At 46.8% G+C, this 17,151-nt stretch overlaps 1 protein-coding gene across 2 annotated transcripts in view; it reads left to right on the top strand.

Annotated features, from left to right (window-relative positions):
• Positions 1–16,125, top strand: part of LOC123765058 (uncharacterized) — a 35,710-nt gene extending 19,585 nt beyond the window's left edge. The window contains exons 2-4 of one of the 2 annotated variants that reach the window (XM_069339482.1): positions 4,683–4,845; positions 6,509–6,821; positions 10,694–16,125. In XM_069339482.1, the coding sequence (XP_069195583.1) occupies positions 6,811–6,821; positions 10,694–12,473 (1,791 nt within the window). In that variant the 5' untranslated portion in view covers positions 4,683–4,845; positions 6,509–6,810 and the 3' untranslated portion in view covers positions 12,474–16,125. The remainder of the gene's footprint in view (positions 1–4,682; positions 4,846–6,508; positions 6,822–10,693) is intronic. The other variant, XM_069339476.1, reaches the window with a different exon arrangement.
• The last annotated feature ends 1,026 nt before the right edge of the window (positions 16,126–17,151 follow it).

Raw genomic sequence — 17,151 nt, 5'->3', positions numbered from 1 at the left:
ATCCTGCCAGCCTGCAGGAACATCCTGCCTGCCAGCCTGCAGGAACAGCCTGCCAGCTTGCCTGCCAGCCTGCAGGCACATCCTGCCAGCCTGCAGGCACAGCCTGCCTGCCAGCTTGCCTGCCAGCCTGCAGGCACATCCTGCCAGCCTGCAGGCACATCCTGCCTGCAGGCACATCCTGCCTAAAATATACGATGATGTACTGTACATTTAAGAAACAAATCTGGGTCACAGGTCTGTGGAGTGTGGTTAGGCTTACGGAGTCAGCCGGTCCCTCCCCCACCACCGACACACCTCCCCCTCTCCCCCCACCCCAAACCCATACACACACACTCTCAAAGGTCACGTGGTTCATGGTTCACTTCAACACCCATATATCGCTTCCTGCCTGCCTGCCTCCTTCCCAGCCTGCAAGCCTGCCTGCCTGCCTCCTTCCCAGCCTGCAAGCCTGCCTGCCTGCCTCCTTCCCAGCCTGCAAGCCTGCCTGCCTGCCTGCCTCCTTCCCAGCCTGCAAGCCTGCCTGCCTGCCTGCCTCCTTCCCAGCCTGCAAGCCTGCCTGCCTGCCTGCCTCCTTCCCAGCCTGCAAGCCTGCCTGCCTGCCTGCCTCCTTTCCAGCCTGCAAGCCTGCCTGCCTGCCTGCCTCTTTCCCAGCCTGCAAGCCTGCCTGCCTGCCTCCTTCCCAGCCTGCAAGCCTGCCTGCCTGCCTGCCTCCTTCCCAGCCTGCAAGCCTGCCTGCCTCCTTCCCAGCCTGCAAGCCTGCCTGCCTCCTTCCCAGCCTGCAAGCCTGCCTGCCTGCCTCCTTCCCAGCCTGCAAGCCTGCCTGCCTGCCTCCTTCCCAGCCTGCAAGCCTGCCTGCCTCCTTCCCAGCCTGCAAGCCTGCCTGCCTCCTTCCCAGCCTGCAAGCCTGCCTGCCTCCTTCCCAGCCTGCAAGCCTGCCTGCCTGCCATCATGCTAACGGGTAGTGTGTGTTAGGCTTATCTTCGGGAATGAGCCGGTCTCGCCCCCACCACCCGCCCCCTACATCCCATACTCTCTTTTAAAGGTCACGCGGTTCAACCGCGTGACTACCACTCACTCCCTGCCTGCCTGCAAGCTAGCCTGCCTGCAAGCTAGCCTGCCTGCCTGCCTGCCTGCCTGCCTGCCTGCCTTTCCCTCCCTAATTCTCACTACTTCCATCTCTTCCTGCCTACCTCCTAGCATCTCTCCCTACCTCCCCCTCCCTCTTAGCATCTCTCCCTCCCTCCTAGCATCTCTCTCTCCCTCCTAGCATCTCTCTCTCCCTCCCTCCCTTTCTGACTAATTCTCCCCCCCTCTCTCATACTGCCTCCCACCTAAGCTCCCTCATCCATCCACCCACTGGTCAGCCATCACTGACGCAATGTGTGCATTTGGAGCCGACATGGTGCACAGATGTTTCTTGATTGTGCAGATATGTAAAACAAAAGCACAGAATGAACATTCCAGCCTTATGGCAATTCAAAATAATAGGAATAATAGGCCGTGAATCTGTGAAGTCACAGTGGGCAAACTGGGCCATCTCCCACCCACCACCACAAGCCGGCGTGACGCTTGGCGGACCCCTTCCTACCCGAACTTTGTTCGGGTAGCATGACTCCCCAACCCCAATCGGGAAACTGGAAGTTTCGGATAACTAAAGTTCGGAAACCAAGTGGTGCTCTGTACATCAATGATCTGCCTAATGTCTCTAACATTCTGAAACCTATTTTGTTTGCTGATGATACTACCCTCATCTACTCTAACCCCAAGCCACATACACTAAATAATGTTGTTAATAATGAACTAAAAAAAGTCCACTTATGGATGTCAACCAACAAACTAACACTTAACATAGAAAAGACCTACTACATCTTATTTGGAAGCAAATCTACAAATGCAATTCAGCTTCAGATAAACAATGTAAACATTAGCAATAAAATTGATGGAAAGTTTCTCGGCCTATTCCTAGACAAGAGACTCAACTTCAGTACCCACATTCAACACATAACTATGAAAGTCTCTAAAACAGTTGGTATACTCTCCAAAATCAGATATTATGTACCTAACTCTGCTCTCTTCTCTCTATATTATGCACTAGTGTATGCCTATCTTAACAATGGTATCTGTGCATGGGGTTCAACCACTGCAAACCACCTCAAGTCCATCATCACCCAGCAAAAATCTGCTATCAGAATAATAACAAATTCTGCTTTCAGACAACACTCAGCCCCCCATGTTTAACTCCCTAAACATGCTAAACATAATCTCACTCCACAAATTCTCTTGTGTCAACTACATTTACAAAACCCTGTTCTTAAATGCAAATCCTGCTCTGGAACTCTCCCTGGACAGATGTAATAGGACCCATTATCACCACACCAGAAATAAATATCTCTTTGATATCCCCAGAGTTAAACTTAATCTGTGTAAACACTATGCAAATAAAGGGACCCAGTCTATGGAACTCACTCCCTATTGAATTGAAAAGCTGTCCAACTTTTGCGTCATTCAAAAACAATACTAAAAAGTATCTAATTTCATCTTCATTTCATCTTTTTTACCTTTTGCTTTAAAATTGCACTGTATCTATTGCTACCCAATCTCCCAATCTTTATGTACCCAATCTGAACATCTTTACCATTTTGATCATTGCTGTCTTCTTATATGTGCTGTTAATCTGCTGTATGGTGTCTATTAATCTTGTTTAAATTACCAATCAAGCTGTCAATGTAATCAATCAGAGCTTTAATATACCAATGTGCTTTAATATACTTACTAATCTCTCTCATCTCATTTTTTTTCTTGCAATGTATTCATCATTTTTTTAATTCTGCTAGAATTTACGTACTTAAAATTATCTGTTAGATTAAGGACTTGCCCGAAATGCTGCGCGTACTAGTGGCTTTACAAGATTGTAAATACTATGCTATGTATTCTCACAAACCCACTGTACCTTCTTGTATATAAATAAATAAATAAATAAATAAATAAATAAAATGAGTGAATCATCGCTGTACTCAAAAATATGGTGTGCATATTGTTGATTCAATTATGTTCATCAAACAGTGAACAAATACTTTGTCGGTTATTACACTATATACACAGGTTATATATAAGTATCTGCATGTTTTGTTCACCATAACGAACCACTAGGTTGCTATTATGAGTCAAAAAGTAACGAGGAGTGACCGCCACACACCAGCCAGCCACTCACTCCCTCAGCACCTCACTCGCCCACATTCTCCTCCCACCATACTGTTTTTGCTTTTATTCACTATATACAGATGTTATATATAAGTATCTACATTCGTGTTCACCATAACGAACCACTAAGCCACTAAGTTGGCATGCTGAGTGGCAGTGGCAGCCCACCACTGGCTGCTACTTCCTCCCTCCCTCAAGTCACCTGACTCACCCACATTCTCCTCCCACAGTACTGTTTTTGCTTTTATTCACTATATACAGACACTTTATATAAGTATCTACATTCGTGTTCACCATAACGAACCACTAAGTTGGTATGCTGAGTGGCAGTGGCAGCCAGTGGCAGCCCGCCACTGGCTGCCACTCCCTCCCTCACCTCACCTGACTTGCCACCATTCTCCTCCCACCATACTGTTTTTGCTTTTATATACAGACGTTATATATAAGTATTTACATGTTTTGTTCACCATAACTGTACATCTAAGCTTCTATGGTGAGTAAAGGCATAAAGACGTAGCTACTCACACAGTTAGCTGGTGGCGGCCGCCCTCAAGGCCAGACGCACTAATATTTCTCCTCCAACAATACTGTTTGTGGTGTTATTATGCTATATACACACATTATATATATGTATCTACCTGTTTTATTCATACTTGTACAAGTAAACTGGTATGGTGGCCAAAGACCATAGTGGTCACCAGTAAACAACACGATAAGTCGTGTAGACGACGCACCTCCCTCACCAAAATGGCGGCTCCCAACCTATTCCTATTGCTGTTTATACCCCTCTATACACACGTTATATATAAGTATCTACATTTGTGTTCACCATAGCGAACCACTAAGCTGGTATGGTGAATGCAGTCAATAAAAGGTGGCCACACACAGTCAGAAAACGACACCACCACCCTTACTCCACAGCCTTACTCCTCCCTCCATGGAGCACAGTGCTAAATATCACCACAATCCTGCAATTATCAGAACCCTGGTCAGTTTTATCACAGTCAGGAGGCTTCTGTAATAATATCATTACTAAATAATAGCAAGAACATGTATATTATGGCATTTTTAGGCAATGCTGTGGTCACAAGCTGAACAGCAGTGCTGTGAGCTCATGCTGCGTGCGTCAGGCTTGGTTGCTCACTCAATACTGAGGCCCCTCACACCCGGGAATTTGGCCCACGATATAAAAAAAAATGACGTCTGTTTACAAGAGCCCTGATGAAGGTGTGGTGAACCCCGTGTATCCGCGGGCCGTTTAAATCTTGCGCGGTACTCCAAAGCATCATATGATGCCGAGCGCAATTTACTGCAAGTCACTCAACGCATCATATGATGTCGTGCGCAACTAAAGGTTTAAATCTATGACCTCTTGTTCTTGAAGTTCCAGGTCTCAGGAATTCTTCCCTATCAATTTTATCGATTCCTTTTACTATTTTGTATGTAGTGATCATATCGCCTCTTTTTCTTCGATCTTCTAGTTTTGATATTCGGGCGCGGGATTTTGGCGGTCGAACAGGGTCCTGGCTGCTCGTTACCTTGTGAATGTCCCTGGGCCCCTTCGGGCCTGTGTCGCTTTGGGTCGGCGGTTGCAGCCAGTTGTCTCAGCTTCGCGTTGAGGAGTGAGCGACGACCGCCTCCTGGGTAAGTCCCTCTTTTTCCGTCTGTGGGTAGTTAGCTCTGGGGAGCCGACGGGGCTCCCCCTAGAAAACCAGCGTTGAATGTAATGAAACGCCATTTTCTGGGTGAGTCCCGGAGGCTCCCCGGCATCCCTCACTCCCTCCGGTCAGCGTTTTTTTCGTGTTTTTGACATCCAGCCTCAAGAACTGAGGTGTGGGTAGCTGGCGTGGAGGGTCTGGGGCTCCCCCTTCCCCCTCCCGAGGAGGGGGGAAGCTGCGCGGACAGCGGCGCTGCGGCGTGTGACGTCACACTAGTTTGCTTGTTTTCTGTTGGGGAGTTGTTGGGAGTCGTTGGGTCGCTGGGAGCCGGTCGGCCGAGCGGACAGCACGCTGGACTTGTGATCCTGTGGTCCTGGGTTCGATCCCAGGCGCCGGCGAGAAACAATGGGCAGAGTTTCTTTCACCCTATGCCCCTGTTACCTAGCAGTAAAATAGGTACCTGGGTGTTAGTCAGCTGTCACGGGCTGCTTCCTGGGGGTGGAGGCCTGGTCGAGGACCGGGCCGCGGGGACACTAAAAAGCCCCGAAATCATCTCAAGATAACCTCAAGATAACTAGTTCGGCTTTTGGTAGCAATTTTAACCAGAATAGGGGTTTGTTTTGAGGCGCTTACCTTTCTGGGTGCCTGTTCCGGTCGATGGCAGACATAGAATGCTTCCAACCTCACAGGGGCTTCTATAGCCCAGTTCTGACCGTGGTCCCCGGTAGGCCTAAGAACTCCATACACATGACTGATGCCAAAGTCTGACATTAGCATATCAGCCTGGGATAGCTCCGGGGAGCCTCCGGGACTCACCCAGAAAATGGCGTTTCATTACATTCAACGCTGGTTTTTTAGGAGTCAACTGTGTACTGTGTTGACCAGACTACACACTAGAAGGTGAAGGGACGACGACGTTTCGGTCCGTCTTGGACCATTCTCAAGTCGATTGTGTCGACTTGAGAATGGTCCAGGATGGACCGAAACGTCATCGTCCCTTCACCTAATAATGTGTGGTCTGGTCAACATACTTCAGCCATGTTATTGTGACTCATTGCCTGCATGTGTACTGTGATAGGGCAACCCGTCCTCCTAATAGAACATTTTAGAGAGTCAACTGTGTACTGTGATAGGGCAACCCGTCCTCCTAATAGAACATTTTAGAGTCAACTGTGTACTGTGATAGGGCAACCCGTCCTCCTAATAGAACATTTTAGAGAGTCAACTGTGTACTGTGATAGGGCAACCCGTCCTCCTAATAGAACGCATTTTGACGCATATTCTACCTAAGGGCAAAAATTGTCGTACTAGAAAATGGCAGCAATTCACAAAATTGACATACTGTTCTGTTTTCTGTTTTGGGTCCTCTGGTAGGTTAAAATAAGGGCACTTTAGTACAACATTTTCTTTACTAAATCATCATCTAATATTTTAGTGCTTGAATGAGCAAATATTTTTTAAAAGTAAAAAATTTCTTGTTGACTCATAAGAGATTTTGATGGATAACTAAAATTGCACTCTTTTTCATAAAATATTAATAATGGTTTCTGTATTTGGAATTTTATGCTAAAATAATTGATGTTAAATATTTGACACAATCTGTTGCTGAATATATGGTTGCAACTTATTAATTCTCCCGTGTCACACAGGTCGTGGACGAAGCAACCCCTTGACTAGCAACACATGCAGGTCATGGGTGAAGCACCCGCCCAACAGGCAACAAGCACAGGTCAGGGATAAATTACCCTTCTGACAAGAAAGAAGTTGTCGGGAATCAAACACCCTTCTGACTGGCAAGAAGGAAGTTGTCGGGAATCAAACACCCTTCTGACTGGCAAGAAGGAAGTTGTCAGGAATCAAACACCCTTCTGACTGGCAACAAGGAAGTTGAGCAGCATTAGAAGCTGGCAAGCTAAAGCCAACACCACATTTGATTTTGAAGTGTTTGGCCATGGAAAGGAGGTAAATACTTCAAAGTGAAATAATAAATGCCAGATATCATAGTTGTGGTAGTTGCTAGGAGTAAACTAAAGGAAAGACATGTGCCAGCTTAGGACTACAATGCTGTACGTGTAGTAATCTCTACTCTGATCACTTGAATCTGATTCTCTTGTGTGCTATTTTCACTAGTTGTGTACAGAGTTAGTTCTTGGACTCCATGATGACTTCAAAGTTCACTTCAACTGGTTTAACTTCTTGCAGGGTTAGCACTCAATTCCCAATTGTCAAAGCAGTTGGGTATCATTCCAACACTCCGATCCCCCTTGTTCCAGTTTCTATCCTGTTGTGATATCCCTTCCGTGTGCTCCGTATGCTCTACAGTATAGTCATACTAGCATACTAGACTTGCTTTCTTTTATTTCATTCCTATCCTCCAGCACTCCTGCTATCAGGTGCAGGATTGTTTTTACCGGTGGGTGTGCCCTTTCTGCTAGTTGAAGATAGCAATCCTAAATGAACCCATATCTGGGTGTTTGTTCTATGATGTTACCACCACATTGAAAGTTCATTCGCTTAAGTGATGTATAGGTACTTGTGAGCTGTGTTCTCGGCTGATGCAGGCTCCTTGCAGCAGTCTCACATCCTTGTGGAGGATTAGGTGCTTGTGGGCTGTGTTCTCGGCTGATGCAGGCTCCTTGCAGCAGTCCCTCATCCTTGTGGAGGATTAGGTGCTTGTGGGCTGCGTTCTCGGCTGATGCAGGCTCCTTGTAGCAGTCCCTCATCCTTGTGGAGGATTAGGTACTTGTGGGCTGTGTTCTCGGCTGATGTAGGCTCCTTGCAGCATTCCCTCATCCTTGTGGAGGATTAGGTGTGTGTGAGCTGTGTTCTCGGCTGATGCAGGCTCCTTGCAGCAGTCCCTCATCCTTGTGGAGGATTAGGTGTGTGTGAGCTGTGTTCTCGGCTGATGCAGGCTCCTTGTAGCAGTCCCTCATCCTTGTGGAGGATTAGGTGCTTGTGAGCTGTGTTCTCGGCTGATGTAGGCTCCTTGTAGCAGTCCCTCATCCTTGTGGAGGATTAGGTGCTTGTGAGCTGTGTTCTCGGCTGATGTAGGCTCCTTGTAGCAGTCCCTCATCCTTCTGAAGGATTAGGTGCTTGTGGGCTGTGTTCTCGGCTGATGCAGGCTCCTTGTAGCAGTCCCTCATCCTTGTGGAGGATTAGGTGCTTGTGAGCTGTGTTCTCGGCTGATGTAGGCTCCTTGTAGCAGTCCCTCATCCTTGTGGAGGATTAGGTGCTTGTGGGCTGTGTTCTCGGCTGATGCAGGCTCCTTGCAGCAGTCCCTCATCCTTGTGGAGGATTAGGTGCTTGTGAGCTGTGTTCTCGGCTGATGTAGGCTCCTTGTAGCAGTCCCTCATCCTTGTGGAGGATTAGGTGTGTGTGAGCTGTGTTCTCGGCTGATGCAGGCTCCTTGCAGCAGTCCCTCATCCTTGTGGAGGATTAGGTGTGTGTGAGCTGTGTTCTCGGCTGATGCAGGCTCCTTGCAGCAGTCCCTCATCCTTGTGGAGGATTTAGAGGTTCTAATGTTGTGGGTGTGCAAGCCATTTTCCCAGGCCACAAGGGTACCACTTATTTCTAGATTCCAGAGAGCACCAGGTTTTCCATCTGGGTGTAGCTTGTGAGGCCGCAACGTCTGCTTGCAAAAGTACCCAAGGAGGGGCTTGTGGAGACTGAGTTTGTGGAGCCATTTGGGTGTAGCTTGTGTGGCTGTGACCTCTGCTTGCACAATATCTAAGGAGGGGCTTGTGGAGGCTGAGTTTGTGGAGCCATCTGGGTGTAGCTTGTGTGGCCGCAACCTCTGCTTGCACAATACCCAAGGAGGGGCTTGTGGAGCCATCTGGGTGTAGCTTGTGTGGCCGCGACCTCTGTTTGCACAATACCCAAGGAGGGGCTTGTTGGAGGCTGAGTTTGTGGAGCCATCTGGGTGTAGCTTGTGTGGCCGCGACCTCTGCTTGCACAATACCCAAGGAGGGGCTTGTGGAGGCTGAGTTTGTGGAGCCATCTGGGTGTAGCTTGTGTGGCCGCGACCTCTGCTTGCACAAGTACCCAAGGAGAAGCTTGTGGAGGCTGAGTTTGTGGAGCCATCTGGGTGTAGCTTGTGTGGCTGCGACCTCTGCTTGCACAATACCCAAGGAGGGGCTTGTGGAGGCTGAGTTTGTGGAGCCATCTGGGTGTAGCTTGTGTGGCCGCGACCTCTGCTTGCACAATACCCAAGGAGGGGCTTGTGGAGGCTGAGTTTGTGGAGCCATCTGGGTGTAGCTTGTGTGGCCGCGACCTCTGCTTGCACAAGTACCCAAGGAGAAGCTTGTGGAGGCTGAGTTTGTGGAGCCATCTGGGTGTAGCTTGTGTGGCCGCGACCTCTGCTTGCACAAGTACCCAAGGAGAAGCTTGTGGAGGCTGAGTTTGTGGAGCCATCTGGGTGTAGCTTGTGTGGCCGCGACCTCGGCTTGCACAAGTACCCAAGGAGGACTCACTTTCAGAGAATCTTGCATGCATCAGGTTGAAGGGTATAACACTTGCAGAGAATCTTGCATGCATCAGGTTGAAGGGTATAACACTTGCAGAGAATCTTGCATGCATCAGGTTGAAGGGTGAACACTTGCAGAGAATCTTGCATGCATCAGGTTGAAGGGTGTAACACTTGCAGAGAATCTTGCATGCATCAGGTTGAAGGGTGTAACACTTGCAGAGAATCTTGCATGCATCAGGTTGAAGGGTGTAACACTTGCAGAGAATCTTGCATGCATCAGGTTGAAGGGTGTAACACTTGCAGAGAATCTTGCATGCATCAGGTTGAAGGGTGTAACACTTGCAGAGAATCTTGCATGCATCAGGTTGAAGGGTGTAACACTTGCAGAGAATCTTGCATGCATCAGGTTGAAGGGTGTAACACTTGCAGAGAATCTTGCATGCATCAGGTTGAAGGGTGTAACACTTGCAGAGAATCTTGCATGCATCAGGTTGAAGGGTGTAACACTTGCAGAGAATCTTGCATGCATCAGGTTGAAGGGTGTAACACTTGCAGAGAATCTTGCATGCATCAGGTTGAAGGGTGTAACACTTGCAGAGAATCTTGCATGCATCAGGTTGAAGGGTGTAACACTTGCAGAGAATCTTGCATGCATCAGGTTGAAGGGTGTAACACTTGCAGAGAATCTTGCATGCATCAGGTTGAAGGGTGTAACACTTGCAGAGAATCTTGCATGCATCAGGTTGAAGGGTGTAACACTTGCAGAGAATCTTGCATGCATCAGGTTGAAGGGTATAACACTTGCAGAGAATCTTGCATGCATCAGGTTGAAGGGTATAACACTTGCAGAGAATCTTGCATGCATCAGGTTGAAGGGTGTAACACTTGCAGAGAATCTTGCATGCATCAGGTTGAAGGGTATAACACTTGCAGAGAATCTTGCATGCATCAGGTTGAAGGGTATAACACTTGCAGAGAATCTTGCATGCATCAGGTTGAAGGGTATAACACTTGCAGAGAATCTTGCATGCATCAGGTTGAAGGGTATAACACTTGCTTCTAAGGCTTGTTTCACAGAGGTTATTGCCTTTGATTGTAGTGTTGAGAATCTTGTCTTGGGGTTTTCTTGGCCGGCTTTTTGTCTTATTTAGTACTGCACAATACTGTGGAGCACTTGCTTCTTCATAATTTAGTGCTGCACAATACTGTGGAGCACTTGCTTCTCCATAATTTAGTGCTGCACAATACTGTGGAGCACTTGCTTCTCCATAATTTTAAGGTGTACTCTGTAGTTTATGATAATTTATTTGTGGGTTTGGCAAACAATCCAACTCATACTAATTTCTAGTTTGTGATGATTTACTTGCAGGTCACAGCCACGGCCCTACTCGCCCACACACTATCATCACTGTAAAAGAAGAGGAAGAGGAGGAAGAAGCAGCAGCCAAGAGTATGGGACCGGTAATTCTTATCCAGCGTACCTTAAGGATTATCTAGCATTTGTTGAAGAGAAACGAAGGCGAATTCTTTCTTTGGTTGACGATCCCTATAACTGTGACTGGAGTGAAGACTGGGAAGCAAGTTGGCAGCCTCGTTTAGAAAGTTGGTTTGGTGGTAGCCGGGACACTGGAAGACAAGAGTGCTTCTCACTGCTGCCTAGTGATACGACGGCTCTTCACACGCCCTCTCTACCTAGTGACTTCCTGTCCTCAAGCACCTCATCACATGCAAGAAACGAGGGGAGTAGAGTTTCGCATAGTCATCATGAAGATGCAGTGTACACACAAGAAAAGAGGGATGACAAATATAGTCTCCTTGACGATGGAGCATTTGGACATGGGGTGAGGGGTGACAAAAATTATCACCATGAAGGTGGAGTGTGGAGACAAGGAAAGAGTAATGACACATATAGTCACAATGAAGGTGGAGCATGGAGACAAGGAAAGAGTAATGACACATATAGTCATAATGAAGGTGGAGCATGGAGACAAGGAAAGAGTAATGACACACATAGTCACAATGAAGGTGGAGCATGGAGACAAGGAAAGAGTAATGACACTCACAATCACCATGAAGCTACAGCGTGGAGACATGGGATAAGGGATCACAAAAATATTCACCATGGTGATGGAGCACAGAATCAAGGAAAGAGGGATGATGAATACAGTCACCATGATGATGCAGTGTGGCAACAAGGGACAAGGGAAAAGGATGATGATGATGGAACATGGAGACCAGGAAAGAGGGATGATGAATATAGCCACCATGAGGATGGTGCATGGACACAAGGAGCGAGGGATGAGGACTATAATAAACATGAGGATGAAGTGTGGAGGCAAGGGATGAGTGGCGACAAATACACCCATAATGAAGAGGAAAGAACATGGACGATCAAGAATAACACACACACAAACAGTATCAGGAAGGAGGATAGAAATGATGACTTCAGACATAGAGTTGCTTCCCCTCAACTTCCCCAAGTTGAGTCAATAAGTATAAAAGTCTGGGAAAACCTGCTCCATGGAGGGGAAGCAAGTCGTCACATTGCCAAGCTACTCAATTTGAAGAAAGAAAATGGCCATTTTGCCAACCTGCTTCGGGGAAAGGGAGCAAGTAGCCATATTGCCAAACTGTTGAGCGTAGAGGAAACGAGTGATCACGTCGCCAAACAGGGATTACAGAGCAAGAGACAGAGTAACGAAGATGAAGTTTTGAAAAAGTCTATGGAAATGATATCAAAATATCATTTGCATGACTCTGAGCATGTGGAACCAGTTAAACTTGTTGCAGCTGAAAGAGTCACCTCTTGCACGTCAGGAAATGCTGTGTCGTTTACAGATTTGATTTCTGTGGGACAAAGTTCATCTGGAATGGGAGAGAAAATATCATTGACAGATATGATTTCTGTGCAACTTGGTTCCTCTAAATTGAAGGAGAAAATATCATTGACAGATATGATTTCTGTGCATCTTGGTTCCTCTAAATTGAAGGAGAAAATATCATTGACAGATTTGATTTCTATGGAACTTGGTTCACCTAAAATGAAAGAGAAAATATCATTGACAGACTTGATTTCTGTGGAACTTGGTTCATCTGAAACGAGAGAGAAAACATCATTAACAGATTATATTTGTGGTATATTCAAGTAAGAGAGAAAATAGCATTAAACCTTACACTTCCAATTGCATATCTGCAATTTCCTCCTGTTCACAACTTGCCATATGCGATTGATCTTCATGGGTTTCAATACTTTTGTTTCATGGCCCATTATGATATAAGACTTTTAAATAGCTTAGCAGTTTAAGGGCTAACAGATTTTTCTTTGATATAAGGCTCAATTGTAATGGAGAGAGTGATTTTGGCAGAACTCCCTGAAATATCTGGTACAGTACTGTACTGTACCTCAATAAAGATACATTGCCAGGTACAGTAGTTATTTGTTGGAGACTTGTAACCTTGTTCTTAACAAAATGCTGTATCATTGCCCAGCCCCCACAGTTTAGAAGCTTCTACATTCATTTTACACCTCTCACTCGCTCAAGCCAGTTGGCAGATGTGACCTCACTTTTAAACAAGACTTCTGTCAGGTGACGTACAGGGCTGCCTGTTAGGTGGCTTCCAGGGCTGCCTGTCAGGTGGCTTTTAAGGCTGCCTGTTAGTTAACCCTTCTGCTCTACAAGTCATACAGGGATGATTTATAGTACAGCGCAAGATTTAAAATTCTGTGCATATACAGGATTTTTAAATATGCTCCCTCAGACATCCAGTAAACGGACGTCAACTTGGAAAAAAAAATCCGGGGTGCATGCTGCAGCAGCTGACAGCACTGCCATGTGGCTTGTGCCCGCACCATCATTAAAATATGAAGAAATAAAGGTCTGAGATTATTTTGCAATGATAGTGTCATAGAAGATGCTGACTGTGATAATGACTGTACAAAGTTCAGATATCAACAAACAGAATGCTGGTTGTGATGATCAGAGCATGAAGCAGACATTCTCAGCACACAGCCACGGTCTCGACGCATCAAGAAATATGACCACATGTTCATTTACAAAATAAAATTGTGGACATTTATTCACATTCATGATTAAGTGTCGAAAAATCTTGATGATAATAGAAGTGTGTGTCTAGACTTAGCAATGTGCGTAATATACTGTGAGGCATTTTGCTGCATCAGGTTGCATCATGTGGTGGCATCACCCGCCGGTAGTGTGTGGTGCTGTCCTGTGCTGGGATATACTGTGAGGCATTTTGCTGCATCAGGTAGCATCATGTGGTGGCATCGCCCGCCAGTAGTGTGTGGTGCTGTCCTGTGCTGGGATATCATTACCACACCCACCACAACATCGCCCGCCAGTAGTGTGTGGTGCTGTCCTGTGCTGGGATATCATTACCACACCCACCACAACATCACCGGCCAGTAGTGTGTGGTGCTATCCTGTGCTTGGATATCATTACCACACCCACCACAACATCGCCCGCCAGTAGTGTGTGGTGCTGTCCTGTGCTGGGATATCATTACCACACCCACCACAACATCGCCCGCCAGTAGTGTGTGGTGCTGTCCTGTGCTGGGATATCATTACCACACCCACCACAACATCGCCCGCCAGTAGTGTGTGGTGCTGTCCTGTGCTGGGATATCATTACCACACCCACCACAACATCGCCCGCCAGTAGTGTGTGGTGCTATCCTGTGCTGGGATATCATTACCACACCCACCACAACATCGCCCGCCAGTAGTGTGTGGTGCTGTCCTGTGCTGGGATATCATTACCACACCCACCACAACATCGCCCGCCAGTAGTGTGTGGTGCTGTCCTGTGCTGGGATATCATTACCACACCCACCACAACATCGCCCGCCAGTAGTGTGTGGTGCTATCCTGTGCTGGGATATCATTACCACACCCACCACAACATCGCCCGCCAGTAGTGTGTGGTGCTGTCCTGTGCTGGGATATCATTACCACACCCACCACAACATCGCCGGCCAGTAGTGTGTGGTGCTATCCTGTGCTGGGATATCATTACCACACCCACCACAACATCGCCCGCCAGTAGTGTGTGGTGCTATCCTGTGCTGGGATATCATTACCACACCCACCACAACATCGCCCGCCAGTAGTGTGTGGTGCTGTCCTGTGCTGGGATATCATTACCACACCCACCACAACATCGCCCGCCAGTAGTGTGTGGTGCTATCCTGTGCTGGGATATCATTACCACACCCACCACAACATCGCCCGCCAGTAGTGTGTGGTGCTGTCCTGTGCTGGGATATCATTACCACACCCACCACAACATCGCCCGCCAGTAGTGTGTGGTGCTATCCTGTGCTGGGATATCATTACCACACCCACCACAACATCGCCCGCCAGTAGTGTGTGGTGCTATCCTGTGCTGGGATATCATTACCACACCCACCACAACATCGCCCGCCAGTAGTGTGTGGTGCTGTCCTGTGCTGGGATATCATTACCACACCCACCACAACTGTTTTATTGCTTTGTTATGGTGTATAAAAATGTAAATAATTATATATTATGTGTGTATTTATGCAAGAACAGCAAAAACTGTATGTGTGTTTAATTGTTCAAAGAATATAATATGATGCACATATTAATGACATGAAACTGTGTGTGTATCTATGATCTACTGTATATATTCTGTGATATAAATAACAGTATTGACAGTCCAATTGTATCATTGCATTTGAAAAATAATGGTAAAACACTAGAAATACATTATGAAGAAAATGTTATATATTCAATACGTGGAGTTAATTTTGCACACAACCTGCAGAGCTGAACTCTGACCCCAAGTTATGAGATAATGACACACACCAGACTGGCTTAGTGGTTTGTAATTATGCAAGAAAATGTATATAGTATAGTTATATGTAAAGTGTGTATATAGTATAATAACACCAAAAAATGTTTTATTCTAAGCAAATAATATAGTATACATCTTAGTGACACACACATTTAAGTACAGTATTCCGATCTTCCACACATTTTATTATATACTTTTCTCAAAAGATAAACTGTTGAATAATGTTACTGAAAAAAAAATTGAAAACTAATGAGACACATTGAATAAATGTGCAAAAATACCTTCGTTGGAACTCCCGCCTCATGGCTGGCTCGAAGTGACCACCCTGCAGCCGACTTGGGCTGGACGGTAGAGTGATGTTCTCCCTTCGTGCAGGTCAGCGTTCAGTCCCCGACCATTCCATCCCCACCCCCCACCCCACCCCGTTCCATCCCAAACCCTTATCCTAACCCCTTCCAAGTGTTTTATAGTTGTAATGGCTTGGTGCTTTCCCCTGATAGTTCCCTTCTCGCCCCTGCGGCGATACCTTGATGAACGCTCGGGGGAATCTTGATGTCATCTGGAGACTCCCAGGCTTCACCGTGGCCGAAGTCAGTCACATACAATTTACTTTATTATTTTTCCCATGATCAGTGAATGCATTTTAACACTATTAGAAGGAAAAAATTTGGGGATTTTTTTTTTTTTTTTTGCGCACCAGAAGGTTGTCGGCTATTAACAGGTAATCAGGCCAGAGGTTAAATTTTGAGGCTGTTTGTATGTTGACTTCCAAGGCTGCTCCCAAGTAATCAATTAAGATTACTAAAAGCTTCAACAAATAAGAATTTTGTAATATAAGAGTTCTTTCAATGATGTGTTTCTTCTGAAAAGTGCTGACTGTGTTAGCTTAGCATTACCAGTAGTAACCGGTATTATACTTGTACTGTAATGTTTTAATGAAATATAAATTCCCTGCTTTCTTGAGTCCCTTGTTCTTTGTGATAACATCCTTGGTAAACCCAGTACCTTTGACACTGTTAACCTGTCTTTTCTGGGGGAGCTATCCAGGCTGATATGCTAATGTTAGACTGTGGCATCAGTCATGTGTATGGAGTTCTGTGGGCACCAGGGACCACTAGCCAGAACTTGGCCACCTCGCAGAGGCACGAGGAGCAATGGCCAATAGAAATGGCCACAAATTGAAATTGTGTGGCTGGAAGCATTCTGTGTCTGCCATCAACCGGGTTAGGCACCCAGAAAGGTAGGCGTCCCAAAACAAACACCTATTCTGGTGATAATTGCTACAAAAAACCGAACAAGTGGACAGAACTCCCCAAACAGAAACGAGAAAACGAGTATGACATCACACGTTGCCGTGCCGCCGTCTGTGCAGCTCCCTCCTCCCCGGGAGGGGAAAGGGGAAGCCCCAGACCCCCGCACCAGCTATTCACCCCTCAGTTCTGAGGCTGATGCTAGAGGCAGAGGTCGTGTGCTCTTGCTCCAGCGATTGTTCCAGCACTGTGCCTTGTGTGTGGTGGCTGTCTTCCAGGGGTATGCGAGCCAGGAGTTATTCTACAGTACTCGGGCCGCATGCGCCTAGGGTTCCCTTCCCTAGGTGCCCTGTAAGTACTGCCTTTGGGGCTTGGGTCCACCTTCCACAAGTTCCTTTGGTCCTGCCTCTGCTGGGCCGTTTTACTGCTCGGTTTTTCGGCCACCTTTGGGTGTTTTGTCTCCCTTGTTTACCTTATGGTAAGAGGCAGTTTGCACTAGTAAGGGACACAGGATACTGCGCAGCTTGTTTTCATCATTTATAGTGGCCGGCTCTATTCCTTTAGGGTACGCTGTCCTCTTGCGCGGGTTTTATTTTTATTTTTGTTGTGTTGCCTGGTGGGGATGGGGGTCTGCCTTGATTGTTGCCCCCAATGTACCTGTCCTGAGTATGGTTCTCTCTTCTGGTGGTGCCCCTTGCTAGGTCCCTGTGAGTGTACACATCCTGGGGGGTTCAGCTTT

The sequence above is a fragment of the Procambarus clarkii genome, chromosome 5 (assembly GCF_040958095.1).
Source record: "Procambarus clarkii isolate CNS0578487 chromosome 5, FALCON_Pclarkii_2.0, whole genome shotgun sequence".
NCBI lineage: Eukaryota > Metazoa > Arthropoda > Malacostraca > Decapoda > Cambaridae > Procambarus > Procambarus clarkii.
The sequence above is the reverse complement of the archived record's forward strand: the minus strand, read 5'-3'. Positions and strand labels throughout refer to the sequence as shown.